We start from the raw sequence: 16,304 nt of genomic DNA, 5'->3' as shown, positions 1-16,304 counted from the left end.
ATGTAACCAATGATCAAGTCGGAAATCAGCACCGAGTCAAGAACAAGGACAATCTTTTTAACCCGGAGAGTAAACAAGAAGGGCAAATCAAAGACCAGTGGAGAAAAGCACAATGATAAGTGAATTTTTTTTATAAGTTTATGGATGTACTGTCAGAAACAGCATGGGAGTGTCTGCCTATGCCAAGAGCAGCAGCTGCACAGGCCACATGGCAGAGAGAGAGCAGTCACAGTACCACAGTAAGAAGCTGCCTTGCCAGGGGTAATCTGGCAGCTTGCAGGCAAAAATGCAGTGTTCATTAAGTTACTGTTTTTTTTTTTTTCACCCACATGCAGGGCCTACAGTGGATGGTATGCACTCATATACAGCATATGTTAAGAGCAACGTTTCTTTTACCGGTGCTGTGTGTTTCAGTAGTTTATGTGTGGCTTTTAGCACACATTATGGAATGAGCTTGGAGCTCTCTAAAGGTCATTTTACACTGATGGTCTCCTGTTCAGGCAACTTAGTCCATACAGAAATATTTGGATGAGATGTTGGAGAAACAAAACAAAGCTGCCTGCAGATTCTAAGTGACCTGGATACTGTTATAACCATATAAGATGATTATCAACTAAGTAAAATGCAATATATCAAATATGAACAAAATAATAATGAAATTCCAATATATATTTCTAGGATTTGCCTGTGATTAATATAGTTGGCACAGCTGCAACAAAAATCGATACATTTCTACTGGTGATCAGTTCACATAAATTGTCACCGAACTTCAGACACACTGTCATGATCTGTGTCTTTTTGTGTTTTTTTCTGACTTGTCTCAGTCCTGTTCACTTCCTCAGTCTCTCTTCAGTCTGGTCATAAGCTCCACTCCCTTCACCTCTGTTATTTCCCTCAGCTGTCTTCACTCAGAAATCACCCTCCTCTGTATTCTCCTGGTAAACTCCTGGTAAACTATAAACTCCTGGTTTCATTCACTCTGTCAGATCCTCTCTTTTCTCCAGGTTGTCCTCCCGAGTTGTCGTTGTTGTCTTTTTTCTGTTCTGTAATATTCCTGGCTTTCCAAGTTCGGTCCGCTTTTTGTTTTTGTTTTCTAGTGTTCTTTTTTTGGAAATTGGTTATCTGCCTTTTGTTTAAAATAACTGGTTTTCTTTTCATTTGACCTCCTTGGTCTCAAGCTGCGTGTACACTGGGTCCTTCTTCCTCGCCACCTCCTACATGTGACAGCAGGATCTGACCAGACCATGGACCCAGCAGACATGTCCCAGTCCCAGTGTGCTGCTCCGAAGAGGCAGATGATTTTCCCCTGGAGTTTTTCCTGCCGTCAAGCAGGAGGAACCGAGTGCAGCCGGTACCAGGAGTCACATCAAGAGCTGCCCTTGTCTCATTCTCCAAGGCATGTAAGCATTGCCCCTCAGCCCTGGCCTGCCTCCTCTGCACCCCGGCTGTCTCCAGCGCCAAGGTTTCCCGCCCCAGTCAGTAACTCTCAGGGGGAGATGATAACACTTTTTGAATATCTCAGTTGGATGGCAGCCAGGTCGGAAAGGGACCAGTCTCTTGGAATGGATAATACAGAGAGACGTGCTAGAAGGAGGAGAGGCTCCAGGCAGGTCCTTTGCACTGGCAGAGTCTGCAGCATCACAGTCTCCAGCGCCTCAGTCATCTCCAAGTCTCCGGCCCCCGTTAGTAACTCTGAGGGGGAGATGATAATACTTTTCAAATATTTTAGTCGGATGGCAGCCAAGTTGGAAAGGGACCAGTCACTTGGAATAGACTATACAGAGAAACGTACTAGAAGGAGGAGAGGCTCCAGGCAGGTCCTTTGCAGCTCCTTCGCACAGTCTTATTCTCCAGCGTTGCAGTGACAGTCTCCTGCGGCACAGTCTTCAGCCGCACCGCTTCCTTCTCCTGAGGGAGCCTAGGGGGCTCGCCTCCTCCAGTTCCTGTTCCCGCTCCGGGGGGAGCTCAGCCCGGCTCGCCTTCTCCAGGTACTGGTCTCGCTCCAGAGGGAGCCCAGCCAGGCTCGTCTTCTCCAGTTCCTGTTCCCGCTCCGGAGGGAGTCTAGCTGGACTCGCCTTCTCCAGGTACTGGTCCCGATACCAAGGGAGTTCATGGGGGCTTGCTTCAGCCTGGAGAGGCTCGCCTCCTCTAGTTCCTTATCCTGCTTCTGAGGTAGCCCAGGAGGGCTCATCTCTAGTTCCTCTTACTGGTCTTATCTCCTGTGGAGCAAAGGTAGCACTTCTCCAGGACGGCTCCAGCTTCTCCGTCGCTGGGCGTCTAACCGCCCATCAGAGAGGCCTCCTGACCGTCCCTCGGAGTGGTCCTTGTTCCTCCTGTCCCCTAAGTTTTTGATATTTTGAACTTTATTTTTTTTTTTTGACCGAGTTGTCGTTGCTGTCCATTCTCTGTTCAGTACTATTCCTGGCTTTTCAAGTTCCGTCCACTTTTTGGTTTTGTTTTCTGGTGTTCTCTTTTTGGAAATGATTATCTGGCTTAGCCACGCCTTTTGTTTAAAATAAATGGTTTTCTTTTTATTTTACTTCCTGGCTCTCAAGCCGTGTCTGCACCTGGGTTCTCCTTCCTTGCCACCTGCTACACGTGACACACACAGCTCATCTAAAAATAGTCCCTACAATCAACAAGTGTCATCCCAGTGATTTCTAATCTTCTTCAAACGTGTCACTGCGGGGAAAAAAATTTAGACGTCACACCTATTGAGCAAGAGGAAGAAATTCTGAGAATTTCAACATATGCCTGCCGACCTAGCTGATCATAATTTTGAATAAAAACACAATGTGACAGATAAGTACTTGCAGCTGCCTGCAATATAAGCCTGAAATTTACTAGCTGTTCTACTGGCAAGAGGTGATTACCACATAAATTTAAGGTCTGGCTGCTTTCCCCTCAACTCCTCTATCGCTGAGGTGTGATTAAGCAGAACATAGAGACAAGCAGCAAGACGGACCCCTGAAGAGCCTGCAAATTAAAGTTATGACACCTGAGGAAGGAATAGCAGGAACAGGGGATGATGATAGGAAATTGAAAAAGAGAGAGTAGAAAAGTAAGACAGAGATTGTGTGTGACAGTAAAAATCGTCACCATGGTTGTAGTTCAAGGGTACTTTTTTCCCCATTCTTCCTTCATCCTCCTTCATTGCTATTCTTCACTGTAACTTGGCCTATAGTAAAGCAACACCTGACACACCAATATCTTGCAAACTGAATTACCAGAGTTACAGTGATACTGCATTAATCATAGAGGCCCGTGTGACAATATTTGGAGAGACTATACAGCTGGAAATGACCCTGGAGAGCCCTCGTCTTTGGAGAGAACCTTCATCAAGGTAGCGTGTCATTTGTTGCAGATTTCTCTGGTGCTCACCTGTTCTCCTCCACTAGTGAGACTCTGATGCCTCTATGGAGTAAACGCTACTGGCATGAATCAAATTCAATTAAATGATTTTCAATAAAAAAGTCTGCCTGTTATCAACAGTGCTCATTTGCACACTGTGACCTTGGTAGTGCGTATGGTATTAGCATTCTCAGAGCTGCAGGGTAGGGAATGAGGAAGAAGAGCAGCTAAGAAAACACAGTGTGTTTTACTGCTTTAGCTGAAAGCGAGGGAGGGCACAGATGCATGACACAGGAGGAAGGATTTCTAGACTATAACAAAAAAAAAAAAAAGCTTTACTTAAGCTGATGCAAAATCACAAAAATGCGGCAGGCGAAAAAAAAAGTGCTGGAGGAGCGCGACGCTGGAATCCAGAAACAACAGAAAGATTCAGAAACTAAATGAGCTACAAACTGTGAAAGCTGAAAGGCATGGCATAAGGAGCACAGGAGGGGAGTATGGACAAACTGACAGCTGAAAGGGAAAGATGCTGGACTGTAGAGAGGATACATAGGGGACTAATCGGTGATTGGGAGTTGTCAGGAAAACACACAAAAGCAGGACGTGGAGCTAACCAGCACACAAGGAAAGAGATTTTAAAAAATTCAAAAATTAAACAGGAAACAGTTGATGGATAACATAACTTAGGAAAGGGGAAATTAATGAATTGTGATACTAATACTTTAAATTTAAAGAGTTTAAAGTCTTTGGTAGACCGTTCTCACAAAAATCGTGACAAAAATCCCTTTAAATGCCAGCTCGCGGAACCATTAAATTAAAAACTGAGCTAGTGTTGCATCCAGTCTTACTATTCCAAAAAGACTAAAGCAGAGCTTCAATGTAGATATTAAATCAAAGCAACATTTTAAAGCCAATGCAGTCATTATGGTGGAATATAATGACTTAGGTTTTTTTTCCCTTACATACACCGTTACGTTGCTTTTTAAAAGCTCTTTATATATTCAGTGCCCATATCAAAGGGAGTAATTCACAATCACTCTCACTCTCATTTGTAGTCCTTTTCCTCCCTAACTTAATGATCACTGTGTAACAAATTTGCATAATGCCTGCCTCGTGGTTAGTTTGGCAAACTTTAAAAAAAACTTACTGATTCAAACTTATCCAGTTATGTTTTGGAACAAGAAACCAGTTTGCTCCAGAATCCGCAATAAGAACTCAAGATAAAAAAAATCCATGAAAGGTACAAAGGTGATCTTGTACACTGCTTAAGTGACTAAACTGACTGCAAAATGGATCTGTGTTCAAGTGAACACACAAGAACAAATGAGCCAAAATCTTAGTGTGCTCATTTTTGACTGGTGGGCTGACCAGTCAAGGCAGACGAGACTTTTTGAAAGGTGGCTTTACAGAAAAAAAAGAAAAACTAAACTAAACAATATAAAAAAAGGCATGTAAGGAGAGTGAAGTTTTTCATTTCCGGAATCACTTTTCCGGTTTAGCTCCTTCCTCTCACAACAACAACACCACAATTTTTGAAAGAGTTTACTGTGTGCTGGTCAACATTTGGTCAAAATTATTTGCATTTCAATATCAATAAGCTCCAACTCGAACAACAGTCTTTCTCTCTCGGTCGCCATCGTTCACTGTGAGGAGTGGAACGGAGCCGAAAGGTAAACAATCAATCAACGACTTTCTCGATAGACGTCGCGAGATTAGGTCGTCTAACGTAGCGACGCCTACTGATCGGGAGGTGAATTGCCTTGCGTATCCGACAGCCCGACGGAGAACTTTGAAAGGACGGAGAGCCTCTCCGTGACTATGGAAACGGATTGACGGATAGCGACGGAAAAGCATACTGAGGCCTTTACTGTACACCCTGAATGCCGCATTAATACCCTGTAAAATTAGCTCTTTAGTACAAATACTTATTTTTTTCTTTAATTCTAATTCTTTTTTTTTATAAAATCGCTTGATAAAAGCTATCTAGGTTTGGACAATCAGACAGAGCAAACTGAAGTGACAGGTCTTCCCGACAGCCAACCCCAGACTTCATCATCTCAGAATGTCTGGACACTTGTCTCGTTGTGATTCTGGGTCAGGGTATGATTACTGATGAAGAGGAGCTGATAAGAAAGATTCACTCCATTTAAGGGCAAGGTCACCTCCCACTGCAAAGAAATGTAGATGTGATGAGATGGAGATTAGTGACTTTTTAACACACACACACTTGCAGGTACATGCATACAAAGTACTCCCACAGAAGTGCAACAACAGAGATAATCTATCTATCTATCTATCTATCTATCTATCTATCTATCTAGATATCTATCTATAATTTGATAAAGTATCCTGCTTGCCATTTTCAGCCCAGATTCACACCAAAAGCACACATTAGACATGAATAATGATTATTAACTTTATACTGTTGATTCAATTGCATACCCATTTAAAATTTGTATCTTTTTTTATCTTTGCATTTGACCCAGAGAGTCAAAATAACCTGCCCTCAACACCTGACATTATCAGTTCTTAGTTCTACACCAGAAAAGCCTTGTTAATATTTTTTTTTTTTCCAAAGAATAGTTTAATTGGAGGTCAAAACGTTGAGGAAACTAGTTCACGGCACTTACCCCAAACCAGCACACGAACAGGCTCCATGAAAAAAAAGAGTACCAAATAAACTAAACAGTCTGTAGGGGGTCCAGTCTCTTTGTGACCAGAGTAAGATAGAAAAGAAAATCCATCCACAGATCAGCTTATAAAAGGTTTTTAATAAATATAATTTTAATTTCAGTCATTTATAAAACACGAAACTGAAATATCAAAGCTGTCCATGGTTCCTCCAAAGAGGAAATCAGGAAGGGAACACCAGATTCCCAATCCAGCTCTGTATTCACACCCTTTTTTTAGGTAATCTGAATGAAAAATCAAAAGAAGAATCCCATTTGAGGCTGTCAGCTTGTCCATTGCTCCCAAACATTATTGCGAACTGATTGTGCTGTATGAACACTACCACCGCCAGCTGGCAAATACCGATAGCTGATCTGAGGTAACACAGCCTCCGAGTTTTGGGCTGAAATGAAGGGAGAAAAAGGAGGAAAAGGAAAGAAACACACATGCAGTAGATAAGCTCATAAAAGTTTTTGATGTAGGTTGCCCCCTTAAAATAGGAAATGGGTAATAATGGGGAATTTCTATTACACATGTTGTTAAAATGGTCTTGTTATTGGCCCTCAGTGTGCAAAAACATTGCAGCTGCACTTTTCTTGGCAGAAAATGTAGAAGACTACAGGTACAAAAGAGAAGTAAAAAAAATAAATGAACTTACATGCGACTGCTGGGTGGAATCTTACGTCCATCTCTGAACCAGGTGACTTGAGGTTGGGGGAAGCTGCGAATAAGTGGTGCCGGAATAACGGCCCCCTCTCCCTGAGAGACCGATTGAGTACGTTCACCCTCTTCAAAACTGCCCATAACTAGAGAAAAGAAAAGAAAACTACGATAAAAGAGGGAAAACAGAATAAGAGGATAAATCACACATACAAGTCACGGGCACAAATTTCCCTTCAGTCGCCATTTCTTCTCCCTTTCTTTGACTTTTGAGCAGCAGCTGAGATCATAGAGCAGCTGCCATCCACTTTGTGTCCCGAAATGTTCCTTTGAGTCGCATTGACGGACAGAGCAGAGTCATTGCCATGGTTTTCACAGTACATCAAAAAAGGCTTAAAGGAAGCAAGATGTCATGACTCAAGGTACATGGATTGAGGGGATGCTAAATTGACTCAAATTCATTATTCTTATATTCCTGTGCAGATGCATCCAGGGTAATCAATCTTGATCACGATCTAAATGTGCACACTAAACATACTAGATGACCAACTACAGCATTATGCTATTCAGTTATCTGCTAATGTATATCACTCATTAAAACTATTTTGTTCCTTCTTTATATCTTGAAAAGCTGACAAAAATACAGCACTAGCATCGCTGCTCCTCCTCTGCCTATTTAATAATCAGATCTGTAGACAGGTACAGAGTTGGTGGAAATGTACTCTTCAATTGGTGCTTTAGTTTCAGCTCTGCATTCATCTCATGCAGACAGCAAAACTAATAACAACAACAAGCAGGCTTTGTGTTTTGTTTTTGGTGCTTTGGTTTTAAATGACACCTTGCTCTACGAGAGGTAAGAAAAGTATCGTATACTGAATGTGCCTCTTCAACAGGAGAAATAAAGAAAACTCAGCTAAATACATGAGTCATTACATGGAAACTGTGTTTAGGTACGTTTTAACACAGTTTAGAAATAATATCTTCGGAACATACAGGGATCAGGGTGTGGGACTTTGAACTACGGATGTTTGAGTGGTTGTGCATTGATGGCAATCTTATTTTCCTCTCTCCCGCGCTCTTTCAAAGAATATAAAAAAAGGTAATCTGGCTTTGCCGTGCGGCTGTGGTGCTTAGCTTAAATGAAAATCTAGGAAGTGTGCAAATCCCCTGACTTTGATCTGCAGCTTCGGTTATTCGATGTCCTCCTCCCCTTCTTCCCTAATCTCCAATACCTCGTCATGTTTCCCTTTCCCAGAGGTGTGTCTTTGCAATCCTAATTGTGCTGCTTCAATGGAAAAGCTTCCAAAAAGGATCTTGCCATCTTTCTCTGTCATGTCTCCCACTCCCTTCCCTTGTCTGACTCATCCATTTCTTCTGCAGGTGTCCTGAATTTGCCTTTTTACTCTGCATCACCATCCAAAGCCCTTTATTAGCAACTGATAAGCGGCAAGCAGAGAATTATGGAAATGGGAATACAGGAATACAGGAACTGAATCACAGTGGGTTACAAGCCAAGAAATAAATAGAACGCAGTGGTGGTCAGACAACAAACAAAATCAAGAGAGGGGGTGGAAGTAAGTACGAAAAGAACCAGTGATGAAAGTAACAAAGAATCAAAAATCTGGAAGAGAGATGAGATGCAGGAAGAAAAGGACCAGAGGGACTGTTAGACCTACCCCAGCTCCCTCCCATTTCTTTCTCTCTCACGCCTGGTTGCCTGCACTGTCAGGTACAGCATGTCACTGGAACAAATGGAGGCCAATGAACCTGGTGTACCCAGGCAGGATAATGGGCACAGGGCAGTTGTGCATATGAGGAGTGAGGGCGGATTCTCCAGATACATCTGCGGAGGGGCTCTTATAGCTCGTTAACAAGACAAGGGAGCCGAGCGGGCTGAAAGCGGCTGGGAAAATTTACAGAAACGTGGTGTATGGGAGGATTGTTTTTGCCAAGAAACGACAGATGTTGTTGACAAAAGAGTGAGAGCGAAATAAGCGGCGGTCATATTTAAATGAGGCAAAGTTAAAAAAGAACCATGGCAACAATATCAATCTAATGAGAATGCTGAGTGGAACAGCTGTCTGGGTTGATAACACTCGGAATGAGATGCAGGTAGATCTTTCACCCTGCAAGCATACATCCCTCCCAAGTCAGTCCTTGATTCAAAGGCAGCCAAAGAGAGTGTGGCCATATTGTGTACTCTGGATGCAATGAAGGACACACCTACTCTCTCTTACTCTGTATCTATCTGTTCATCTACTGGTCCCATTTGTCTTTGTTTCCCTCACATCCTGTGCGTATACTTACAGGCCACTTGTACTTCTGTGCGCCTCTGCAGAAGGGCTCCAACCCGATTCCTCACAATGCAGCGATAGAAGCCAGCATGCGAGCGATCCAACGAAGGGATTAGGTACCTTTAATAAACACAGAAACAGACAAGAAAACGACAGATATGAACTCTGAAATCTCAGCAAACTGATTGAAAAAAAATACTGAAATAAACTAATCAAGGCGGAATTAAGAGTCAAAGGGGTTTGCAAATCTGAACGCATGAACACGATTAGAAGCATATGAGTGCACGCGCGCATTAAACACGCGACTTTAAGACCATCTAATAGAGGAACAAGGGCACAGAGGACATCAGAGCTGAGCTGTTGTTTATTCCAATGATAATGATGCTCGAGAGGCTAACCCAGTCACCACAGTGAAGCTCTCCCTCAAGACACATGCTTAGATAGACAGCAAACACATTTATTAAAATGTCTTCTATGCATGCACACACATTCGCACGAGTACAAAATCCCCCGAGACAAAGGCTGAAGCTGCTTGTCACCAGCGGCTGACTCGCCCCCATGACCTTGATTTCCAGCTGTGGAGGCAGTACCACCTCTGTGCCATGTGGAGGCAGCGTAAGGTGCATCTCATACAGCTGCGTGTCAGAAACTGTGCAGTTCATTTACCACTTGTTTTAAAGTGTATCTCCTTCCACATTTGGTAACGCAGCTGCTAGAATAAGTAGGAAGCCAGGTTGGTAAAAAATACTGGATTGAGGAGATGCACTCCGAAAAGCTCCGCTATAGTCCCCATTTTGCACAATTCATTGCAATGACACCGCAAAGATGCGCGAGTCACAGAGCACTCCAAACAAACAGAACACTCCAGGCTATGATTTTTAGTATACGTTCAAATCGGATTTAACTGTTAGGATCTGGCTTATGGGACATGACATAAGATGGAGACAGTTTAATCATGAGTTAAAACCTATGAGATGAAATGCAAAATCAAGCAGGATAAGCTTCATGAGCAAAAGAGAAATGAACCTCACATCCACATTTTACAGGGGCGAACTTCCATGCACCACTCGCTCTGGCTATGCCACTGCAAGGCTGTCAGGGATGCAGAGAGGCTCACAACTGTGTCTTGTGACACATCTGTGGATGCAGCTGATGCCACAGGAATAAATGGCAAGTGAGCTGAGTTGAGAGAACTGGCTTGAGGTGGGAATGACGAGAGTGTCAGCCACTATCCCCATTTTCTTAAAACACAATGCAATAATAGTATAAAAAGAGAAAACAGAGATCTGTTGGAGACAATTTGTATTTGACTGTCAGTCGTGATTTACTGTGTTCTGTGCCTTTGGATGCAATTGGATGAACCAGTGTACAGTAATGATTCTGTAAAAAGCTTGTTAAATGCACTATTACAAAGCAATAGGTGTGAACCAGATTCTTAAAGGGATCATTGTTTCTTTAATTGTGTGCATGCATCTTTCCAATATCTACAATGCACCAGGGTATACATGTGAGAGATGGAGAATCGATATTTTCTATTGTGTGGCAGTCAAGTAGTTATCCTAAAATGTCAGGCATCCAGACTGCACTGAACCTCCTAATAAGTGCTAATTGGCGCAGCGGAAGGACACACATGAAGTGGCCAACCATTAAAGTGACTGCAGTCTCTAGTGGCATGTTAGATGGCAGCTAAACATGCAGAAGTTGTGAATCAGCCTACAGCCAGCTGTACATGTTTAATTTGAAAGTTGCTTTAGTGCAGCAACTTCTTGTCAAAATAAATAATTGTTAATAAAAAGGTTTTCTTGGTAAGTGTCCTTGTTGGCTTTGCTGTCATACCACCACGTTAACAAAAAACACCAGGCAGAAGGTCTGAATGTAACCTTCAGTGATGCGATTCACCGGTTTCTATAGTAACCACATGCAATTCATTGCCAAAGTTTTTTCATGGTTTAATCTTTTGTTTATCAAGTGTTTTTTCACGAATAAATGTTTAGAGGAGCTTAAATGAGAGAGAGGAAATGTAAAAGAGAGCAATTTAAAAGTGCTTTCAAGAAGCTGTCAACTGAAGTTTGAAGTTAGACAAAGGAGTCACATTTCATAAGAATTTATTTGCAAAGTAACCTTAACACATCTAAATAAATATAAGTAAACATTCTCAAGAATTTTGTAAGCATGAAAAGAAGAAAAGAGGCTTTTAGAAATGACCAAATATTTAGAGAAACTGTCCTACTTTCAAGAGGAAACAGTAATTTATTTGCCTTTAAGGTTGTTTAGAGTAATAGTGCTTAGTGTTGAAATATACCAAAGGGGTATAAACTAAGGTCAAATTTGAAGAAATTATAAAATCATTCAACACGGAAGTGCCAGAACAATTTATACAATTGTGGTGGAAAATTTAGAGTCTCTAATTGAATGAGCCCAATTTTAGCAAAAGATGTTTGCTCATTTGTTGTCTTGATATTGGCGAAGAGCACCTTCATTCATGCTCATTAAACCACTAAGTCAAGTGCTGTGCAAAGAGGCATTCTTTTGTTTACCCACTCAGTTCAGGTTTGTCCTTGGCTTCAATCTGTATGGATCATATATTATATGTGTCAGGAAACTCTCTGGCCACCATTCCAAGAGCAAGATAAATTTATTTATGAGTCATAGCAGCTACCTGTAGGTTTGCTTTGCTTTGCCACTCACATGTAAAGTGGACAATAATGGAACAGATTTAGCCAAAATGTTTCAATTAAGTGTTATTCCAATTCTATTAAAGTTTTTTTCAGTAAAAGGGGACAATTCAATGCTATGTCTTTATTTTTTTTTACAATTGTAAATAAATAGCAGCAGATTTAATAAAAAAAAAGCCAATAAACTTACATTTACATTTACAGTTATGCATTTAGCAGACACTTTTATCCAAAGCGACTTAGAAGGAAAAAGGAGAATCGCGTTCATTTTAAAGTACAATTTGCAACATCATGAGGCAGCTAAAGGGAGAGTGCAAATGTTTAGGTTAGTTAAGTGCAGTTCAAGAGAAAATTAAAGTTGAATTTATTTTTTATTACACATTAAAGTTTATGCCTTTCAAATGAGTTTTTTTTCAACATGGACAGTTGAAACAATTTCACAGTCTCTCTCTCTGGGCTACATAAACTTAATTATATTGTCTGTTATATTTCTGAAGATTTACTGGAATAACAATTCAAATCCAATACACTTGTTTAATTCCAAGGCTAAACAATTAAAGATGCATCGAAGCATGTCCTTACAGTGTGTCCAATCTTTATCAGTGATAAGGTAGCTGCATCACAAATAGAAACACATCCAGACAGATCTCAACTCCCATTATAGTTAGAGAGAGTGCTGTAAAAATCACATGAGTTTCTTTCATATAAAAAAACCAAACAAAAAAAACCGCATGCTTTTAGGACCAGTACTTTTTGAGTGACCCATCTCAGCACACTACACATGTTACATTGTGTACAAGTCAGGCAACGTAAAACCAGGAAATGGCTTCTTAACTAGCTTTACTCACTGAGTGCTTTATCTGCAGCTGTTTCTGTGAAGTAACTACATGATGTGGATTTATACCAAAGTTCCAGGTCTTCAGCAGCAGGTTAAGCCCATGGTTCTCTATGTGATTATCTTCCCCGTCTTAAAATTGGAAGCAAAGTTTACAGTAGCCCTCAGTCCTTGACTAATTAGCCAGGCGGGCTTTCTTCCTTGAGGCTGATGTTAGGTGTGGATGATAACCGCTTACAGGCTTCCTCATTCTAGTTATATTCCAGAAGTATTTTATCATTCTGTCTATTTTTCGTTATTTTGTGAGAGAAGATTTTACACACCGCTTATGTGGTTTGTGTACCCCAGAATTTTCATAAAATCTGTGTCCAGGCTTTAAAAAGGCTTTAAAAACACATTTCTAATCATGTGTTGCTGATTTATGCCTCCTGCTGTCAGATCCCTGATATATCACCTTAACATAAGTATTACAAAGAGATATATAAAGTAAATACTTTTTTCTTGCTGGAGTTTTACAAAAAAAATAAAAAATACAACAATGCTACGTGACTATTTTGTTCCTTCGAGTCCAACAAATCAACAATTCAAATTCTGTCCCTGCATCACTGCCGACTCTTTTATATCTTTAATAGAATGCATCTCAGAATTGAGAACCTTCATTTGTGTGAAGAAAAAAATGAAAATAAATACGTGTGCCCATATTCTAAGTTAATACAAATCTACTTTATTCTTTTAGTATTTTCAATTTGTAGAACATCAGACTTAATTCCTGAAGGTTGCTTTGTGTTTATTTCTAAACATTTGTGCTTTTTTGTTGTATTTTTCACATAAAGTTTCAAATTTGTTTCAAAGAGAATAAAGGCACTTTGCAAGGTTGCACAATTCATATGAATGCATGTTGCTGTGCTCACCGACACCTGCTTATCCCACTTGGATTCTCCAACTGAGCAATTAAAGCCTCCTGTGTGGCAATCAGATCTGACATCCCACCACCAAGTATAGACGGGAGCTTTCAAATCAAATTTACATTCTGACGTATGTTGTGAAAAATGATGATGGAACTATTCCTAAAGTAAAATCCAAAACGATTTCAAGTGGCTGAAATGTTTTTTGGCTGTTAGTGAAACTTAGGACTTACTAATGCAATACAAAACAAATTATTCTCCTCTTCAAAACTGAAGTTTTTGGCCCGAAAATTTCAATGAAAACAAAGTAATAATTAAGTCTGATTCATCTAATGTGCCCTATTATTGATGTTATGTAGCTACATTTCTCCTGTTCAATTTGCTAGCCTGGAAATGCCTGGCTTTCAGAGGTACTACAATGAAATGGAAAGAGTATTGCCTTAACAAATGATTGAGTGGGTTGGAAGGTTGTTAATATCTAAAAGAGAAAAAAATGAAGCAATATCAAACTTCATTATGAGCGGCGTCAGTTGGACCCGGGGGACTAAATGAGTTTTAGCCCAAAGTCTGTTCAGGCTTAATCAACTAATTGAGATTCTCTAATAATGATGTGTGACTCCTTCATATGTTCCATCAACTAAATTAATACAATTACGTATATGTGTTATGCAAAGATTAAAGGGAGATGAGATGGATAGATGATGGAGTCGTGTGTAAGGGGAAGGGATTCGCAAAAAAGTAAGAAAACGTTAGTCACGTCAGGGTTTTGATAAAAAAAAAAGAAGAAGATTAAGAGGGAAACAGGTGACAGGTTGTGTTGTTGCTCTAAGTTTAACCTAAGTGTGGCCTGCAGAGAATTCAACTAAGAGCCAGAACCCTCAGGGTGACTTTACGCTATTCTCTCTCATTCTTTGTCTCCCTCCTTTGCTCTGTCCCTTATATAATGAATACAATTAACCTTTGCGGAGTTGTGCGCATTGGCAGCAGGTTGGGGGAGTCAGCAGGGGCTCGCTGTGTTGGACAGAGATTGATTGATGTTCCTGTGGTCAGCGCACTCCGTCAGATCCCCTTTAATTAGCCCCACTCAGGAGAAATGATTAGATGGAGGAGTGGCAAGGAGACGGATAGAGGGACATGAGAATGAGGGAGGACTGGGCGTGAGGGAGGATGGAGGAGGAGGAACGCAGAGAGTGTGAAAGGGTTGGAAGAATGAAAATCTAGAGATACAGGAAGAGGGAGGGAAAGATAAAGATCGTGAAGGATAAGACTATAATCCTTCACTGAAGGTGGCCGCAGCGTGCTTTATTGACAGTGTTCCCATTATAACATCATGCCTGTTCCCAAGGTTAACCGCAATAACATTTTACTTTAATTGGTAGTTAAAGAGTTACATTCTAAGCCCATACTGATGCATCAAAGACATTGTAAAAATACACCCCAAAAAGTATCATAGTGTCATACATATAGGATGGCAATGACACATCTTTTAGCCCTGCAGTCAATGCACTTGCTCTCACTTTTAGGATTTTTCTTGCCACACAGGATCAGAACTTTTCTTTTGCACACAATAAACTTGAAACCAATTACATCATGACATAATCTGACACGCTGTGTAGTCTGCTATAGCTCCTTTATAAAAATAATCATTTTCAAGTTACTGTTTGGAGTCAACAGAAAGGTCATCGCCCTCATACAAGAGTTTGATACTACTTTACTTCTGTTAATGAGCTACTTTACAGCATTGCGGCATGCTTGTCAAACTTGAACAACCTGTGTTTTCAGTCTCACATAAACAAAAGCAGATGAAGTTATTAGGTTTGACAGCCTAATTGCTTATCTATTTTAGGGGATGATGATAGATAGGTAGATGTGTGACACGATTACACGCTTGTGTTGGCTCATTGTACGCTTAAAGTATCCAAAAGATAAACAAGTCAAGTAAAATGGTTAAAGAATACTGGACATTGACAGAAAATCAAACTTACACATTTACAGCTCTTCACAGAGCCAGGGGCAATATCTGTGAAAACAAATCAATGCTGTACTTTTTATTTTGTGGAGTGATGTCCTTTGAAAAGTGTAATAAATTATGTCTTCTAAATTATGGGAGCCTCATTTCTGATCTTGTTCTCTCAGTACAATACATGAGAGGTAATGGGGACTTCTGGCTTAAACTACTGGAAATCAATAGTGGGTAATTTGTCTAAAGGCCTCGGAGGGGGCGACTCCACATGTTCTCTCTTTTCAAGAGATAAAACAGAAGGATCTTTACAATTTGGTTGTACAGACGCCGTGGATTTCAAATGTAGAATAAGTCAAACTTATCAACCAACAGTGGTTCAGTGTTACTATGCGTAGGAAACATATTACAACAAGAATATAATACATGCTGGTGACTGTTTCATTGTTGTAGTATTAACTGCATCAGAGAAAAATATTTTGATGTAAACATTGTTTACAGACACCATCAACTCTGAAAGATATACATTCAAATGTCTTTTACAGGAAAGGCCTTGCACTTTTTACCAAGACAATGGTAACCTACTACTGCATCAATTACAACAGCACTTCCTACTAGAGGAGTTTAGTTGCTGGACTGGCCTGCCTGCAGTCTAGACTTTCACCAATCGAAAACATTTGGTGCATCAAGCAATGCAGAATACAACAAAGAAGACCCAGAACTGTTTAGCAGCTAAGAATCCCATCCCAGAAGAGTGGGACAACAATGCTCCCCCGAAAGTCTTTTCAGCTCCCAGACATTTGCAGTATGTTGTTAAAAAAGGAGGGGGTGCTACATAATGGTAAACATGGCCATCTTCCAATGTTTTTGTATCAGAGCAAATCATTGCATTCTGTCTGTATTCGCAATTTGAACTGTATTCCAACGTTTTGGAATTGGTATTATAAAACAAAC

At 40.6% G+C, this 16,304-nt stretch overlaps 1 protein-coding gene across 4 annotated transcripts in view; it reads right to left on the bottom strand.

Moving 5' to 3' along the window:
- The window catches only part of sdk2b (sidekick cell adhesion molecule 2b), a 294,592-nt gene that overhangs the window by 68,686 nt on the left and 209,602 nt on the right, over nt 1-16,304 (bottom strand). For all 4 annotated transcript variants that reach the window (XM_075457447.1, XM_075457449.1, XM_075457446.1 and 1 more), the window contains exons 4-5: nt 8,989-9,095; nt 6,680-6,827 (exon numbers count right to left, since the gene is read on the bottom strand). In XM_075457447.1, coding sequence (XP_075313562.1) covers nt 6,680-6,827; nt 8,989-9,095 — 255 coding nt within the window. The remainder of the gene's footprint in view (nt 1-6,679; nt 6,828-8,988; nt 9,096-16,304) is intronic.

The sequence above is a fragment of the Odontesthes bonariensis genome, chromosome 23 (genome assembly GCF_027942865.1).
Source record: "Odontesthes bonariensis isolate fOdoBon6 chromosome 23, fOdoBon6.hap1, whole genome shotgun sequence".
NCBI lineage: Eukaryota > Metazoa > Chordata > Actinopteri > Atheriniformes > Atherinopsidae > Odontesthes > Odontesthes bonariensis.
This window is presented reverse-complemented; position numbering and strand designations above follow the sequence as displayed.